The sequence below is a fragment of the Hydra vulgaris genome, chromosome 01, assembly GCF_038396675.1.
Source record: "Hydra vulgaris chromosome 01, alternate assembly HydraT2T_AEP".
Taxonomy (NCBI): Eukaryota; Metazoa; Cnidaria; class Hydrozoa; order Anthoathecata; family Hydridae; genus Hydra; species Hydra vulgaris.
In genome coordinates, this window is record NC_088920.1 from 63,984,710 (window position 1) to 64,001,743 (window position 17,034).

At 28.9% G+C, this 17,034-nt stretch overlaps 1 protein-coding gene across 3 annotated transcripts; it reads right to left on the reverse strand.

Moving 5' to 3' along the window:
• Positions 1-3,279: 3,279 nt before the first annotated feature.
• On the reverse strand, positions 3,280-10,843 carry LOC136075526 (uncharacterized). Of its 3 annotated transcripts, XM_065788921.1 has the most exons (4): positions 10,503-10,843; positions 4,043-7,405; positions 3,905-3,973; positions 3,280-3,462 (listed from the first exon to the last, which is right to left on the reverse strand). In XM_065788921.1, exon 2 carries the CDS (start codon positions 6,402-6,404, stop codon positions 5,367-5,369), a length of 1,038 nt encoding a protein of 345 aa, XP_065644993.1. In that variant the 5' UTR covers positions 6,405-7,405; positions 10,503-10,843; the 3' UTR covers positions 3,280-3,462; positions 3,905-3,973; positions 4,043-5,366. The 3 variants fall into 3 exon arrangements, with proteins under 3 accessions (XP_065644993.1, XP_065644994.1, XP_065644992.1); XM_065788922.1 differs by having other exon boundaries at positions 3,905-7,215; XM_065788920.1 differs by having other exon boundaries at positions 3,905-7,405.
• Between the last annotated feature and the right edge of the window lie 6,191 nt (positions 10,844-17,034).

Below are 17,034 nucleotides of genomic sequence, written 5' to 3' on the forward strand. Positions count from 1 at the left end.
CTAAAGCCGTTTCTTTAGCTTCAACCAAAATATCGACTCATGATGAACAGGTGATTAGTCTTTGCTATGTAACAGAAATTTTGGCAAAGCAAATGATAAATGCGAAATTGAGATGAACCTTGAAATGCAGTTATTCTTCTATAAGTTCCCAAAACATCTGCTTAAAGTGAATATATTTAAAGTTGCGCTTTGTCTGTTAATTCAATAAAATTGGGATTGTAAAAATTGTTTCTTTAGGATTTTCGTTCTTCTTTTTTTTTTCTTTCAATTTTATTAATTACGTATTTCTCCTATAAAAAGAAAAAATTTACAAACATAACACAATGTAAATAAACAAATTCATAGCTGGGGCAAGAAGAAGACGAATTTGGTCTTATCGCGAATCCCTTTAAAATAAAAATTTAAATATTGAGCAAATCCACCACCGTCACAGCGTGACAACCGTCTTTTTTTTTGTCTTTAGCCTTTAATATTTTATTATTAAATAGATATAAAAAGAATTTTTTTGCTATTTTGTTAGCTCATAATAGGTGCTACAAGAAACAAGAAAAAAAATTAGGGTGGATATATTAGCCTCTTTTTCATGCGAGAAAATATAAAACGTCACAGCGTGACCAAATTTTTCTCATTGTTTTTTAGTTTTTAGATCAACATCACAATTCAGCTAATATAGATGAACTGAATTATTAACTTGGCATTAAACAAAAAGTTTAGACATTACTCTTACAAGTTTTATAGCTAAATAACATTTGTTTAATTAAATTTCAAACAGGTGCACCTTTAATTAACTTGTGGTAAACGTCACAGCGTGACGTCACAGCGTGACCAGACACATTTGGATAATTATAAACCAGGTAAATGGGCTGTTTTTTTTAATAAATTTAAAACTAAGTAGAGAAGGATTAGACAAATATATAATTACATCTTTATAAAAATAGTTCTTACATAGTAATCTTCAGAACACGCCCATACTATATCAGTGTCAAATCGCGTCCATATTATATTGCTGTCATATATACAACGTTTTAAAGTTTTTCGGTGATTTCGTCTGAAGACGTAAATTGTTTCACTAAATACTTGGCACTTGAATAGGGTCGCATTTCTATTTTCCCATTATTGTTTTGAGTTAGGTGCGCTGCAAATATTCCTGGTTTTGCTGGTGCTTTTGTAAATAAATCATCAATTTTAAATTTTTTTATTGTATTTATAACATCTTTCATAGAAACAAAATAGACATTGAAATTAGTCTCATTTTTAACAGCTTCATGAAAAGTTATGGCATCAGTTATTATAAATTTTCTTTGGATTATTTTTTGCGTTGCTATTCTTTTAACGGTCCCACCTATAGTATCTACTGGTCCTTTCCCATGTGAAGCAGCAAAAAAGTTCCAGAATAATTTTAAATCATGCTGTTCTTCCAACCAGGGTATTGCTGATGCAATAAAATGATTTTTAAATTGATTACTTGGCCCGTCTGTCCAAACCTGTAGTATTTTAACACTAGATTCAATATGCTTAGATAATAAATTATGAACAAATACAAGAATAGATTCTTTTGAATGGCTTAAATCATCTGAAACTATGACAGCTGATGAGCATGAATTTTGGTACCAAAATACAGCAGTAAAAACAGTAACTTCTTGTGCCAATGTGCTGACTGCACTTCATCTTGCCACAAAGATGAAAAACTTTCAGCAAAATCCACTTGAAAAACGGCTGTGTCTGGATTACTTTGAAGTTGGATCTTATGATCACGATATGTCTTTGATTGTTTCTGTTTAATAAAATTCAGGATAATTACTTTTAAAAACAGCATAAGCTTCATTAACATTCATATACAAATGAAGTTTTTGCACAGTTTCTTTCTTGTTCTTTAATCTCACCACAATGGTGTCTCTTTTACCGGGTGCTTGACGGGATATGTCATCACGCTGATAAAAATCAAGAACCAATTTTACAGTTAAAGCATCTAATGCATTTTTACTAAGTATTTTTTCTGGGCTTGGGATTTCATTCATTTTTGTTAAAAGTTTTTGTACAATTTTAGCCCTCTTTCTGGGTGATTTTGGTAGTGCTGACTCGGCTCTCTTAACAGCTTTTCCAAGAGTGCTTGCAGATTTTGTAAGGGGGTGATGTAACAGCTACAGATTTTGATTCTGCTATTTTTTGTCTGCTCTTTCTCTTTCGCTGCCTTTCTTTTTCTCGTTCAGCCTCTAAATTAGCGAGTCTTCTTTCTTTTCTTTTTTTTTATTTTTTTTCTTTAACTACTTTTTCGCCAAACTTTTCTAACTGCCTTTCACGATATTTCTTTTGACGCTCAGCATGAGTAAGAGGCATGTTAAACCCTTGAAAGATTAAAAAAAAGGCAACACATTAGTTATGGAGATGCACGTATTACATCTAAGGCTCAATGGAGTTACAGTTATCCCTTAGAGAGACTCTATGTATCTCAAAAGAGAGCCTCAAGGATAACTGAGCATTCATCTTCTAAATTTTGCCTTAGCAAAACATACCTATAATGACGTCACGGCTTGACAGAAAAAGATTCTAAAAATAACTTGAGCTAATTATTTTTTTAAACATGTATTTATTTAGATGTACTAGATTGAGTTCTCATTGCGCTGGCTTTTTCAAACCCTAAGTTTTACTGGTAGTCTTAGAAATAAAACTATTGGTACCCTAATTGTCACAGTGTGACATCCCAGTGAAAAAGCGCACATGGGATACGCGTGGATTTTTTCCATATGTAATCCATGTGGGGATTATTATTTTGTCCCATGTGGGTTTCATATGGTAAATCCCACATGGATTCCATATGGTAAATCCCATATGGGATACGCGTGGGTTTTTACCATATGTAACCCATATGGGGATTATTATTTTGTCCCAAGTGGGTTTCATATGGTAAATCCCACATGGGTTTTATGTGGTAAATCCTACATGGGGTATAGGTGGAAAATACTACGTTATAGATCTTAAATGCCACATATTTTAATCTAAATGGTATAAAAGTAGTCAATACTAGACAAATGAAAGTCCGAATGCTTCTATGATAATTTTTAAAATTCTTTTAATTTAAAATTTACTTAAATAGTAATTTAAAATTAATCATCAAAGCTTTCAGAGAGGCTTAACTTAATCTCGTATTTGCTACTTTATCCCATTTGGTATTCAAAATGTGTAGCATTTTTGATCTTTTACATGTGATGTTTTTCACATATAACCTATGTGGGATTTACCATAAACTATTATGACGAAATTTTATAAAATTAAAAAACGTGTTGCAAAATGAATTTATTTTAAAATAAATGCTATTAATCAATACATCCAAAATGAATATTACAAAAATTATTTTTTCTTTTGCGATTTACACGCCGTTTTTTGTCGATTGAATTAATTAAATCGCTTCGGCTTGCATAATACCAAGGTTTTTAGTATCTTCTAACTTTCTTCAAACATTTTCTAAAAAAAAAAAAATAAATACAAATATATATATATATATATATATATATATATATATATATATATATATATATATATATATATATATATATAAATTTATATATATATATATATATATATATATATATATATATATATATATATATATATATATATATATATATATATATATATATATATATATATATATATATATAGAGAGAGAGAGAGAGAGAGAGAGAGAGAGAGAGAGAGAGAGAGAGAGAGAGAGAGACAGAGACAGAGAGAGAGAGAGAGAGAAAGAGAGAGAGAGAGAGAGAGAGAGAGAGAGAGAGAGAGAGAGATAGAGAGAGCAATTTTAATAAGGAACCTTATTAGTCGAGCAATTTTAATTATTAGCCAGGTTGAAGTCATTAATGACTACAATATTTCACAAATAATTATTTCCTAATTTATTACTTACAATGACTAACGTATTATGGGTAATTTTACACATATTATGCGTAATGAGCTTGAACCCATGAGGAGAATCCTGAAAAAAAGTGATCAATTAGGATAAGTAGTTAAACAAAAAAACAAAAACAAAAATGTAAAAACCTACTTTTTCAATGATGTAGACGTTGGGTGCAATAGCCACTGGATGCAAAAGTATCTTTACTTTTTCGTCACACAGACGGCCTTCTATAATAACAGGCCTTGACATCGCGCAAAATGCCGTAAAAACTGAAGGCCGATTAAACTTTCACTTTTACTTATATTGATATATTTTTATATTAGGTAGGGTGTAATGGCAGTCTATGTTTTCTAATAATAATCTCTAGTAAAGACGGAAATATAAAAAGAAAACCAAAAAGATGTTAAAAGATAATCATATTTTTCGTATTTCAAATTTCATTAAGAATATTTATGTAAGATTAAATAGTATCAATAACAAGCAGAACCATAACAAAGTATATATCTATATATTAAAAAGATAACTATTTTTAATTTTTTTTGCTAAAAATGGTAACAATAAAAATCACCAACAATAAAAAACACCAACAAAAGTTGATTCAAGCAAAAAAAAAGTTTTATCAATATATCTCAACAGGGTAAATATTTACAAATCCAAACATATTGAAAGACATATAGGCTAATGAGAAAATAAAAACATAACAAGTAAATAGCATAATTAATTACAAAACTAATTTTCACATAAATTATGATAGCTTTATTATTTTGGGAGTGGTAATTAGTGAGTAATTCTTTAGCAGAATATTAGAATATACTCTGCATTGTTTTTTTGTGATTTTAAATTAATATTTAGCAGCAATGAACTAAAACTGAGTAACACAAAATGTTCTGTATAAAGGGTCAGTAGCACCTTGAAAAAAAAAAGCAAAATAATGACCATTAGAAAAGAGCATCAAAAGGAATTTCAAGTCTGCCTCTGTTAAGGCTATACAGATAACTTCCACATTTATAAAATTAATTGGTAGAATCATCATAAATTTTTATTTCACTTTTTTGCACATAGCCAGCTATGTAAACTATAGCCACGAATGTAGATTTATTAACTGAGCTTTCAAGATCATGTATATTATCCAGAAGTTCTTTTTCATCAGTAGAAATATCTCTAAAACATATGTCACAAGTATGACCATCGATACCATCAACAGGAATGTCAAGTTGCAATATCAATTTAGTAAGTTGAATATTAATTTTTTCAATTACAGATTTAGCGTTTATAAAGTAAGTACCTCCAGATCCCTGTCAAAGCTTAGAAAAAGCTTTTTCAAGTGGATCTGTTGAAAACCAACCTAATAAGACATACTTTGCTCCATTACTCAACAAAGTTTCTACAAGATCAATAAAGCCATAACATGAATGCGCTATTGAATGGCTAGTATCTAGCGTAAGCTGTTTTACACGCTTACCTGTAGGTTTCATAAAATTTGACAGTTCAGCAATATCTCGTAGCAGTTGTAACTGTTGATCACCAACTGAGTGGATTTCTTTGCATAATTCATTTCTAAACCGAATGCCAGCACCAGGTGCTTTGACATTAACAACATTCGAAAAAAAATTATTTTTTCAATAAATACAGCAGTACCTTCAAATGCTTTATTTTCAATCTTTGGATGCGTTCTTAATGCAACTACTGTTTCTTTGCAAAAAACAGACAAACAAAACTTTACAGATTGTCTCTCTATTGGTTTTGGATAAACTGATTTAGCTGTAAGTTTAGAGAGTTTAAAAAGACTATTGCACTCAGCTTTATATATAGTTTCTAAATCACTCCACTTAGCCAAAGCCAGTTCTTTATTGTTCAAAAATTGAAGTTCCCCAGTCTTTTTTGTCAACCAATTGTTTCGTATAGATTTTAGTAGATGCACATAATCATACAATAAATATATACCTGATGTTGTTAACCATGGTTTACCATCAACTGTTTTAAACATTCCAAAAAGTCTTTGATTTACACGGTTACCATCAGTAATTAATACCAGTGTCTTACTATTTTCAATATTATTTATTGTATAGACAATTTGTTGACATTGAGCAAACTGAAATTCAGAGGAAAGATTTGCAACAGGTTCAGCTCTACATATAAATTCTGGACCTCCAAAAAGACATTTAATCATAAATGATAAAATTGTTTTAGCTAACTTTTCAGGGTAGTTTACTGCTTGACCAAACAAAGCACCTCTTTGGTAAAGTAATGAAGCTTTGACATAGACCTCATCAATTAGTAGTATGGAAGTTCTTTTCAATGGATTTAAATTCATAAAAATACTATTTATGAAACTTAGGTCCTCCATTGAGCTTATTTTTGAAGTCAATCTTGTTAAAGTCCTTACACTTGACAACTTGTAGTCAATACACAAACAATCATATAAACTTCGTCGCATAGCAAAATACTCATATGCTCTACATATAATATCTGGAGTATATAAAACTTCACCAACATTAACTTTTCTCATAGCATTAAGGTGTTCGAATAGAATATTTAACTGAAGCGAACTTTCTTTATTTTTTAAAAATCCAACTGCTTTAAATAAAGCTGATTTTGTTTTTATTAACTATAATTTGTTTACAGCTAAAGATGAAATATTACAAGTTGTGCCATTATGGTTAATTACAAATGAATAATCATTGAAAATTACTAAAATAAATAATGGAACACCAAGTTTGTACATTTTTGATTGCATGTGTAAACTTTTTTTATTAAGCTGGAAAACAATAACATCGTTATTATCACTTAACAAAGATTGAATATCGTCAAATATAAGTTCATCCTCTTATAGAAAATCATTTAACTCATTTGGTAAAATGCTTTGAAAACCGCTTGAAGTTACAGTTTTTCTAACTTAACTTGCTGGTGTGGCTAAACAACTAGGCGTAAAATTTTAAAAACAGATGGTGGGTTTAAAAGTCGTTGCTTCCCATATTTGCTTTCAAAAGGTGCTTCATTTGGCCAATGAAGTTGACATACTGCTGTATAGTCTGTAACAATAAAACCAGTTCTTGGGATAGCTTCACTACATCTTTTTCTCTCCTCTAGATTCTTCGGGACATTATAAATTGATATTTTTGTTGTAGTTGAGTATTGATATTGTAGTTGTATAAATTGATATTTTTGTTGTAGTTGAGATAGTTCGACTTGCAAAGAGATACACAGCATTTTAAAGGCATTTTAATTATTAAAAAAACTTACCGTTAGTTTGACAATACTATTATCTTACAATGTAACGCCTTGAACCTTACAACATTATCGTCTTGAAGTTGCAATATCTAATTTATAAACCAATCAAATTTTAAAGATTTATTAAAAAAGCATGAACACAAACTTTCGTCTAATGTTAAAAGATGAAAATGTAAACACAGTTTTAGGAATTGGCCTTCAATTTAACAACTTTGTTGCGCGATGTCAAGGCCTGTTATTATAGAAGGCTGTGGTCACACATAATATAATATTCTGAAACTAATAAACAAACATCTAAATTTCTATAAGTAAATTTATTCTTTGATCATTGCCTTCATATCCTATCTTATTTTCATATCATAATCTATTATGGTATTATTTATATAACATATCACAACAATGTTATTAAATTTGTGATGTTCAAATATCGTATGAACATTCTCTAACATGTTCATATGATATTTGAATATAGTTCTTGAGTATATTATCTGCAAACAATTGACTGATGCAAGTTCAAATGTTGTCAAAAACCAAGCATGCATGCATGGGACACTGCAGTGTCCTACAAAGAAATGCTGGTTTGAAAGTCAAATTTTCTTTATTAAAAAAAAAAAAAAATAGGAGGGACATATGGAGGTTTCTGTAACTTTTTATGCTCCAAAACTTTTAACTTTATATATAATAAAGTTCATAAAACTTTAGGGACTTACGAAGTGCATTGAGGAACAAAAACAGGATATTTACAGAAACTTTTCCATTTTTAATCTGGAGTACCACAGTGTAATTGGGAATAAAGTCTCTGGGTCCAGTATTCAAAGTAATACGATCTAAAGTAATATATAAATTAAATTAAATGCTTTAAAATTCATGCAGTTATACATATAACTCCTGATAGTTAACTATATGTATAACTAGTTATACATAATATTTATTATATAAACTTATTTTTTAAGGTTATGCTTGAACAAACTAGTACCAATTAATTCAAATTCAAGATTTAGTTCAAGTTCAGGTTCTTATTTGTTCATTGTTTTTTCACTATTTTATATTTATTTGTTCAGATTTGTTAACTAGTACTTATTCTTACTACAGTAAGAATGTTTATCATTGTTGAACGTGATTTTATTAGTAACTTAATTTTACTTTCAACATATTTTGACAACACCCTTTACATTTTAAATGATGACAGTTTTACTTTTCTATTGATGTTAAATTTATTACGTTTCAATAACTCAGATTGAATTTTAACTGAATTATTGTAAGCTTTGTAGGGGTTTGTAGTATATCAAATGGTGTTGTAAATAAAGTAAAAAGAATCTATATATATATATATATATATATATATATATATATATATATATATATATATATATATATATATATATATATATATATATATATATATATATATATATATATATAGTATTTAGGCTATGGGATCATCCATAAATGATGCCAGTAGATAGAGGGGCAGTGTGAGTTTAACAATAATTGACAATGGGGAGGGGAAGTTGAGACCAAAATAATGTCAATTAAAAAATTGAATTAAAAAAAAAAGTAACATATTTAATTTAAAAAAAAAGTAAAACAATATATGCTAGCTATGAGCAGGTTTTAGAGGTATTTACACCAACAATGTCTAAAAACTTCTTGCTTTTGTTGCTTAAAACTGTAGTACTGTTGAGAATAAATGTATAATTGAACCAGAAAAAAATTAATGGTATATGCATTTTTTATATTATATTAACAATTCAGATATACCATCATAATATGATAACAAAAACTGACATCATTTTCAATGGGAGATGGCAAAAAATTGACTGAGTTTGATAAAGGGTGAAGGTGTTCAATAAACGGGTCATCATCTGACATCATTATGCATAGATGACCCTATGATTTAGGTAAAATAAGTAATCAATTTGCCATATTTCTCTTAAGAAAGTGTAAGAAAAAAGCATTGTTATGCTGATAACCTACCTATTGAGCAAGCTTTGACCACCTATTTTATAAATTTGAGAGACAGAAGTGGAAGTGCGAATCGCAAAAGAACTAATAACAATGCTCTAAATTGATTTTAACTTTGTCGACTAACATTAATATAGTATTTAGAAATAATAAATGAAGTTTACATGATTTTTATAATTTGTATTTACATCCATTAATTATCAGTTGTCAGTCTCTATTTTATAAAATGAATTATATATATATTTGTATATATATATATATATAAATATATATATATATATATATATAAATATATAAATATATAAATATATATATATATATATATATATATATATATATAATATATATATATATATATATATATTTGTATATATATATATATATATACATATGTATATATGTATATATATGTATATATATGTATATATATATATATATATATATATATATATATTATTTTTACTTTATTTACAACACGATTTGATATACAACAAACCCCTACAAAGCTTACAATAATTCAGTTAAGATTCAATCTGAGTTATTGAATTGTAATAAATTTAACATCAATAGAAAAGTAAAGCTGTCATCATTTAAAATGTAATGGGTGTTGTCAAAATATATTGACAATAAAATTAAGTTACTAATAAAATCACATTCAACAATGATAAACATTCTTACTGTAGTAAAAAATAGTACTAACTGATAAATTTGAACAAATAAATATAAAATTAACAAAAACAATGAATAAATAAAAACTTGAACTTGAACTTTAACTAAATCTTGAATTTGAATTAATTGGTACTAATTTGTTCAAGCATAACCTTAAAAAATAAGTTTTTATAACAAATTATATGTATATCTAGTTATACATATAGTTAACTATCAGGAATTGTATGTATAACTATATGCATTTTAAAGCATATTATTTTATTTAAACATTACTTTAGATCATATTACTTTGAAAACTGGAGCCAGAGGCTTTATTCCCAATAACACTGTGGTACTCCAAACTAAAAATTGAAAAGTTTCTGTAAATATTCTGTTTTTGTTCCTCAATGTAGTTCGTAAGTCCTTTAAGTCTTAAGGACCTTATTATATCTAAAATTAAAAGTTTTGGAGCATAAAAGAAGTTACAGAAACCCATCTCCATCCTACTTTTTTTTTTTTTAATAAAGAAAATTGGGAATTCTTCGAGTTTCAAACCTGCATTTCTTTGTGGGACACTGCAGTGTCCCATGCATGCAAGATTGGTTTTTGACAACATTTCAACTTGCATCAGTTAATTGTTTGCAAATAACTAACTCAAAATCTAAATTCAAATAACTATTATATTATCCTAATAATACGTCTATTTGCACATATCTTAATCTTTTTTCTATAAAGAAAGATAAACATTATTCGTGGTACTTACATACTTGCTTGCCATTCTCTCTATTAATATAAAATATTTTCACACAATATAAACGTAACGCAATGCAATGTCGATTTAAAAATTTTTTTTTAAGTTTTTTTTTTAGTTACCAGCTTTTAAATTAATTCCCATACAAATCCCACAGGAAACCCACGTGGGATTTCCCATGTGTGTAAATACCATATGGTTCCCATATGTAACCCATGTGGGATTACCCACATGGGTTTAAGATGACAAATTTCCATACGGATACCACATGGGAAAATCCGTCCCACGTAAATCCCATCAATCCCACACGGAACCCACGCGTAACCCATGTGGGACGCGGTTTTATTTTTCACTGGGATGTCACAGCGTGACAATAGTGGTAATAGCATTTGATTAAAACAAATGATATTCTGAATTCGTCTGGCAATAAGTATGTTTTTATCATAAGTAGGAATGATTAGTGCAGCTAAAAGCTCGATTGCAATGAGCAAGACAGTTTTTGAATTTTTTATAGGTTCAATTGAAGTTTGGCGATTAAAAATGAAATAAATTATTGCAAAAACGCCTACTTTTACCTTCTGTGTCAGCCCATATTATTTTTTATAATAGCGGCATACCATAGCAAGCTATATATTTTCTGAAAGAGCAGAAGTAGAGCTTTCTACTGGTATATAGTAATATCTATATTGGGTTGGTTTAATTTTATCATTTTTTATGAGACGGTCGTGGAATTGCTCTATTTCGTTTTGTAACAACATCGTTAAGTTACAAAACATATATAACGCTATATAATTCATTGTGATTTTTTAAAATTTTTTTGCTTAAGTCTAATCATAAATTTGAAAAGAAAAATTGGTTTTTAACTCATTATTCGAAAGCGTGTTTCATAGTTTAGGATTTTTATTTGTAATTAAAAACTTAGTAGCAGAATAGAATATTTTAGGCTGAATAGAACTGAAAAAAGTGTTGGGTATAGATGATTTAATTTTCCACAAAATTGGTTTAACGCATGCTCTTCTTAGCTAAGCAGTTTATTTACTTTAGTTACATTAGTGCAACACCAGTTAACGTTTGCATAATTTAGGTATCAATGAATAAAGAACAGTATATATATCTCAAAAAAATTTGGTCTAACTACTGCTTAGCTTTTTATACTAGACCAATTTTTTTTTTTAATTCTTTTTCTGATTATGTTTATGTGCTCCCTCTAAGTCACATTTTCATCTAAAACATCTCCCTTATGATCCAAGAGTTATTAACAATGAGATTAGAGATCTCTAAAGTTCTTTTTTATGAATATAATTAACTTACAGGAAACAGTACATTTCATTTAATGATGGAAAAACGCATTTAGTGTCAATTACATGCGGCGTCCCACAAGTACATCTCATTTAATGATGGAAAAACGCATTTAGCGTCAATTACATGCGGCGTCCCACAGGAATCAAGGGCTCTCTTATTTCTCATTTACAAAAATTTGGTGAATTTTCAAATATCGTAAATTAGTATCCTATTTGCAGACGATACTAATTTATTTTATTCAAATAAAGAAATTAATATTTAAAACAGTAACCAAAGCGGTTGGTTTGAAAAAAATGAATGGTTTATACCGAATAAAGATTAATATATATCAAGGCTTCAAAATATATACTTATGTATTCTTGTTAAAGAAATATTAATTAAAAGACATAAAAAATACAAGGATGTTTTAAAACCTTTCATTAAGGATTTAATAACATTACAAAATGAAGGCATATTAGTTATAGTTGATGGCCAGGAGATGTGATTATTTGATTGCTAGCAACAATTTCTGCTGATAACCTTTCAGCCCATGCACTAGTTGGTTTTTGTCGTGTTTTATATTCTGGTTTTTTTTGTCGGCAGTGTATGACTTTGTATATTGACAAAAATAAATTATGTTCTGATCTTGAGGCAACACTTCGTACTGATGAAAGGCATCAGTATCACTTCGCAGCTATTTCTGGCCAAGGTCAGGTTTCTTCAAGTATGTATGGTGTTGAAAATTATGCGCTTTTTTAGATTTGACATACTTTAAAGTTTTGCAATTATTTCCACCAGATATAATGCATGACATGTTGGTAGGTAACATTCCACAATTAATTAGTTACGACAATTAGCAATACAACAATCCGTGCAAAATATTAATTCTTTATTTTATTGCATTAAAAAAATTAACCTGTAACAATTTTTCTAAGTATTTATTTATACAGGAAAAAATTGATGGAAGACGTTAGTGTCTTTAACTGAGACATTGGTGGCCAGTTTATGTCAGACAGTTCGTAAGCAAGCACTACTTCTTAAAATTATAAGCAATCTTAAAACTTCATCTGTACAACAAGAAAGAACAATTTCTAAGCAAACGCAACTTTATTTTAGCACATAAAAATAATTTATAGTTTTTTTTTAAGTTAAAAAAGTTATGTTATACTTGATATACCGGTAGTGATTGTAAGTTGTTTTAGACAAAAGTGAAATATAATTATTAATAGAATTAGTATGTTAACTAGTGTTTTTGAACATGATGTTTTAAATGCGTCAATAACATCCTACAAATCTTTTGGCGGAGATGTTAGTATGATTGCTGGGATGTCCAAAAGTTTGAAAGCATGGCCAGTGCGTTATCAGCTTCCGATTTTGCCTCCATCAGTGATTGCAGCATTGGATGCCAAAGATGATTGTTTTCTGCAATTTAATCAAAACAAATATAGGAACCAGGGAGCGGATTCACCAAACTTTCGTAACTCTTGCTTAGCTCAATTAAGGTTACGGAAACCGTACGTTCAACGTTGTTTTCGTAACTATTTGGTATTCACCAATTTTTTGCAGCATTTCCGTAAAGTTAGAGTGAACTTTTGCTAAAACTTACGCAAAAAAGCAACCAAGTTAATTTTTTGTTTAAATAAACCAAGTTTAATAATTATTTTTAAAGCAAGTATTTTAACGAAGTTTTGTGAAGTTGAATAAATAAATTGTTGCTAATTTATGCATATGTATATATATATACATATATATATAAATATACATATATATATAAATATACAATGTATATTAAAATATACATATGTATATTACACGGTGGCCGGTTCTAGACAAGAATTCAGGAAAGCCTTTCTAGAAAAGAAACATGAAAATTCTTGCTATGATAGAAAAAAACATGATTACTTTTTAGGATAGAATAATTGAAGGATAGAAAAGAAGAAAGAAATACATATATCCTTTCTGGCAAAGAAAAATGAAAAACTTGCTAGCAAAGACTTTTTTAGGATAGAAAGCGCACAAGTAAAAGTCATTTTCTTTCTAGCAAAGAAAATTGGAAAAACGTACTACTCAATGCCCTTAATGCAAGTTCTCAAACTTTTTTGTCTTGTTTGTTATCGGTGATAACAAACATTTTTTTTTTTCCGGTCTGCAACATTTGTTTTTAAACAATATGATATGTTAAGTTTTAAAAGATATGTTAAGTTTAAACAATATCTATATATATTGTTTAAAACTTAACATATCTTTTGCGATGGAGTATGAAAATATGTATATATATTTTCTACAAAAAAATAAAAAATATGTATATTCAAATAAAAAATATATATTAATCTATGATAATTTAAAGACTGGAATTTTAGTTAAATAGTTTTATGGCATTATAAAATAGGGATGGCTCATATGACAGTAATGTTTGAATTTTGGGCTTAGACTTTTAAATAAACCTTAAGAGGTTTAACTTTAAAAGTCTAACTAGTCGTATGTCAATTTGTGTGTTCTTCACACTCATACTAATAAAAACTTTCATATAAAATGGAAAAGCAGCACTATTTTATACCAAGATATGGTCCATCAACTATAAAGCAAAATTTTATATCTAAGCTTACGTAATTAAAAAAAAATTTAACTTTGTTTGATTTTAGACAAACTAAAGAAATTTTAAAAACGTGCTAGCAAAGAAATTTTAAGAAAGAATTTGCGCGCAATTTGGTAATTACAGTTATGATTTTTAATGGAATAAATGTTAAATAATTATAATCGCATTAATTTTGGTTCGATCAAAAAAAATTCATTTAAAATTCAAAATATTTTATTAATAAAATATCTCAAATTTACTACATAATTTTCTATTTGCGCAAATCTTAGTTGCATTTTTTTATTAAATTATTTTACTGCATAAAGCCCTTCAAAATATTTATTCTAACGCAACAAAATGCTAAACTATGAGAAAACCAGTTAATTCCAAATTGATGTACAAAACAGGTTTAGAATATCAGCCCTTTTAAGCCTTGCCTTTTAACGGGTGATGCGGAAGTTATCGGACAAAATAAAAACGTCAATAACTTATTTATAAATAAAAAAACAAACTACTATTATATTTTTTTTAAATAAAGCATTTATTTTTTAATAAAAATATATTATTTTTTATATGAAAAAACACCACCATCTTCAATTGATCTCAATTTTGCTCTGACGCCTTTCATATGCGACTGTAAAAAGTTTAAATCAATTTCTTGTAGTTTTAGTTTAATGCGATCAATCAAAACTTGCTCTGTTGAAGCTTGCCAATCTCCCTCGTAAACCTTCTGTGCCAAATGTCCCCAAAAATTTTCAATTGGTCATGCTTGAGGCACATTGGGGGGATTGGATTCTTTATCAACGTAATAGACATATTGGTCCATCCAATTTAGAGAACCTTTAGAATAATGAGAACTTGCTAAATCTGACCAAAATAAATAGTTAAAGTCTCCATGATATTTGTGAATAAATGGAAGAAGTTATTTGTCTAAACATTCATTAATATTGATTGATGAATTGATCGCTACAGCCTTGGAAGTGCGAAACAATGGCTCGGACATACCACCGTCAGATATGGCTATCCACATTAATCATTTTTTTGGAAATTTCTCTTTTCCTATAAAACGAACACTTTTTGGGCATGTCTTTTTGTTGTTTGTGTAGTATCCAGAACTTCCAGGCATGTTGTCCCCTGCAAAACAGAAGTATTTTTTGTCATCGATGACTAGAAGCAATTTTGTGTTATAGAGTTGGTTAACTAGTTTTCTGCTTCTTTTCTTTGCCTTTATTTGTTGTTCTATAGTGTTGTTTTGGAGTCTTTTATCGTTTTCTATATTTAATATTAATTTTTTTTAACTGATGACCAATTGTCGATTAATTTACTCCGAATTTAATACCTATTTTTCTCTGACTGACCCCTTTTCGATTGTTGACAAGTCTCGTTAATTTGGCTTTCTTTTCTCTAGTCGAGGATGTCGGACGACCAGGATGCTTTCTATCAGAAAACGATTGAACAGTTTCAAGTCTTTTTAGGTTATCATATATTTTACTTAGAGCAAATCCTTCCTTTTCAAAATGATTTACGATTTTTTTTTTTTTATATTAGGTTTATTTACAAAAAACATTTTTAGTCGCTTTCGAAAAGATTCTCGTTCAGCTGCATTTAACCTCATTTTAAATAATTGTGTTTCAAATAATAAATTTTATATTTTATAGAACGTTTATGCCAATGCATAAAACCACAAAAACTAACTATTATGCTCAAATAATGAAATTAGGATTTGTCCGATAACTTCCGCATCACCTGTTATTCTAAAGAAAACAATTATCTTTTTTTACCAAAGTAATTTGCCTAATCATAAAGCTAGTTAATCTCAAGATCCGTACTTTTTAAAATGTTATAAATTTGAAGTATAAGAAAAAGTTTTAGATTTGAAAAATTTTTAATCTTAGTACTAGCAACACTTAGTAAACGTCTTGTTTGTTTGTTTGTTTTTCTTTTACAAACACTTAAACATAATAATAAAGCAAATGAAAAATGGAGTTTCAGAGAGTGGAAGGTAAAAAAAAGAAACCCTTTTGTGTACATTGTTTGCAATTATGCTTATATAAAAAGTTCTAGTCGCCAAGGTAATATCTACCTTAAATGCAAAAATCAAAATATTTGTGGGACTACAGCAAAAATCAGTGAAATCAACTTGGTTGAATGCATTCGACCTCATACCTGTGAGTCCACAGCTGAAAATTTTAGCCACTTGCAAGCACTTGAAAAAATGAGACTACTTGCATCAACAAGTCAACAGCCCCTTAAACAAATCTACTTAGATGTGATCAGAACTGTTACTCCTTCAATCCAGGCATCCCTTACCTACCCAAAGTGTGAGCAGATTCTTCAAGGAGCTAGACGAACAAAGTATTCGAACAACTCTACCAATTCATTTGAGTCTGCAACAATGTTGGCAGAGAGTGAGAGATTTTCTCCTATCTACAAAGGATCTGTGCAGTTTGATGATCAACTGGCCCTTATTTTTTGCTCAACAACCCTAATATCACTTCTCAGTTGGTAAGTAAATTTGTTTCTCAGTGGTAACCCTAATATCTCTTCTCAGTGGTAAGTAAACTTGTTCTTCCGCGCAGCGGCCTTGTTCTTCACGGTTTGTGTTTCGGAGTTATAGAGTTGAGAGAGGGTTATAACCACAATTAAGTAGCCTCCTCGTCTATAGTGGCCTTCTCGGCCTTGGGGAGG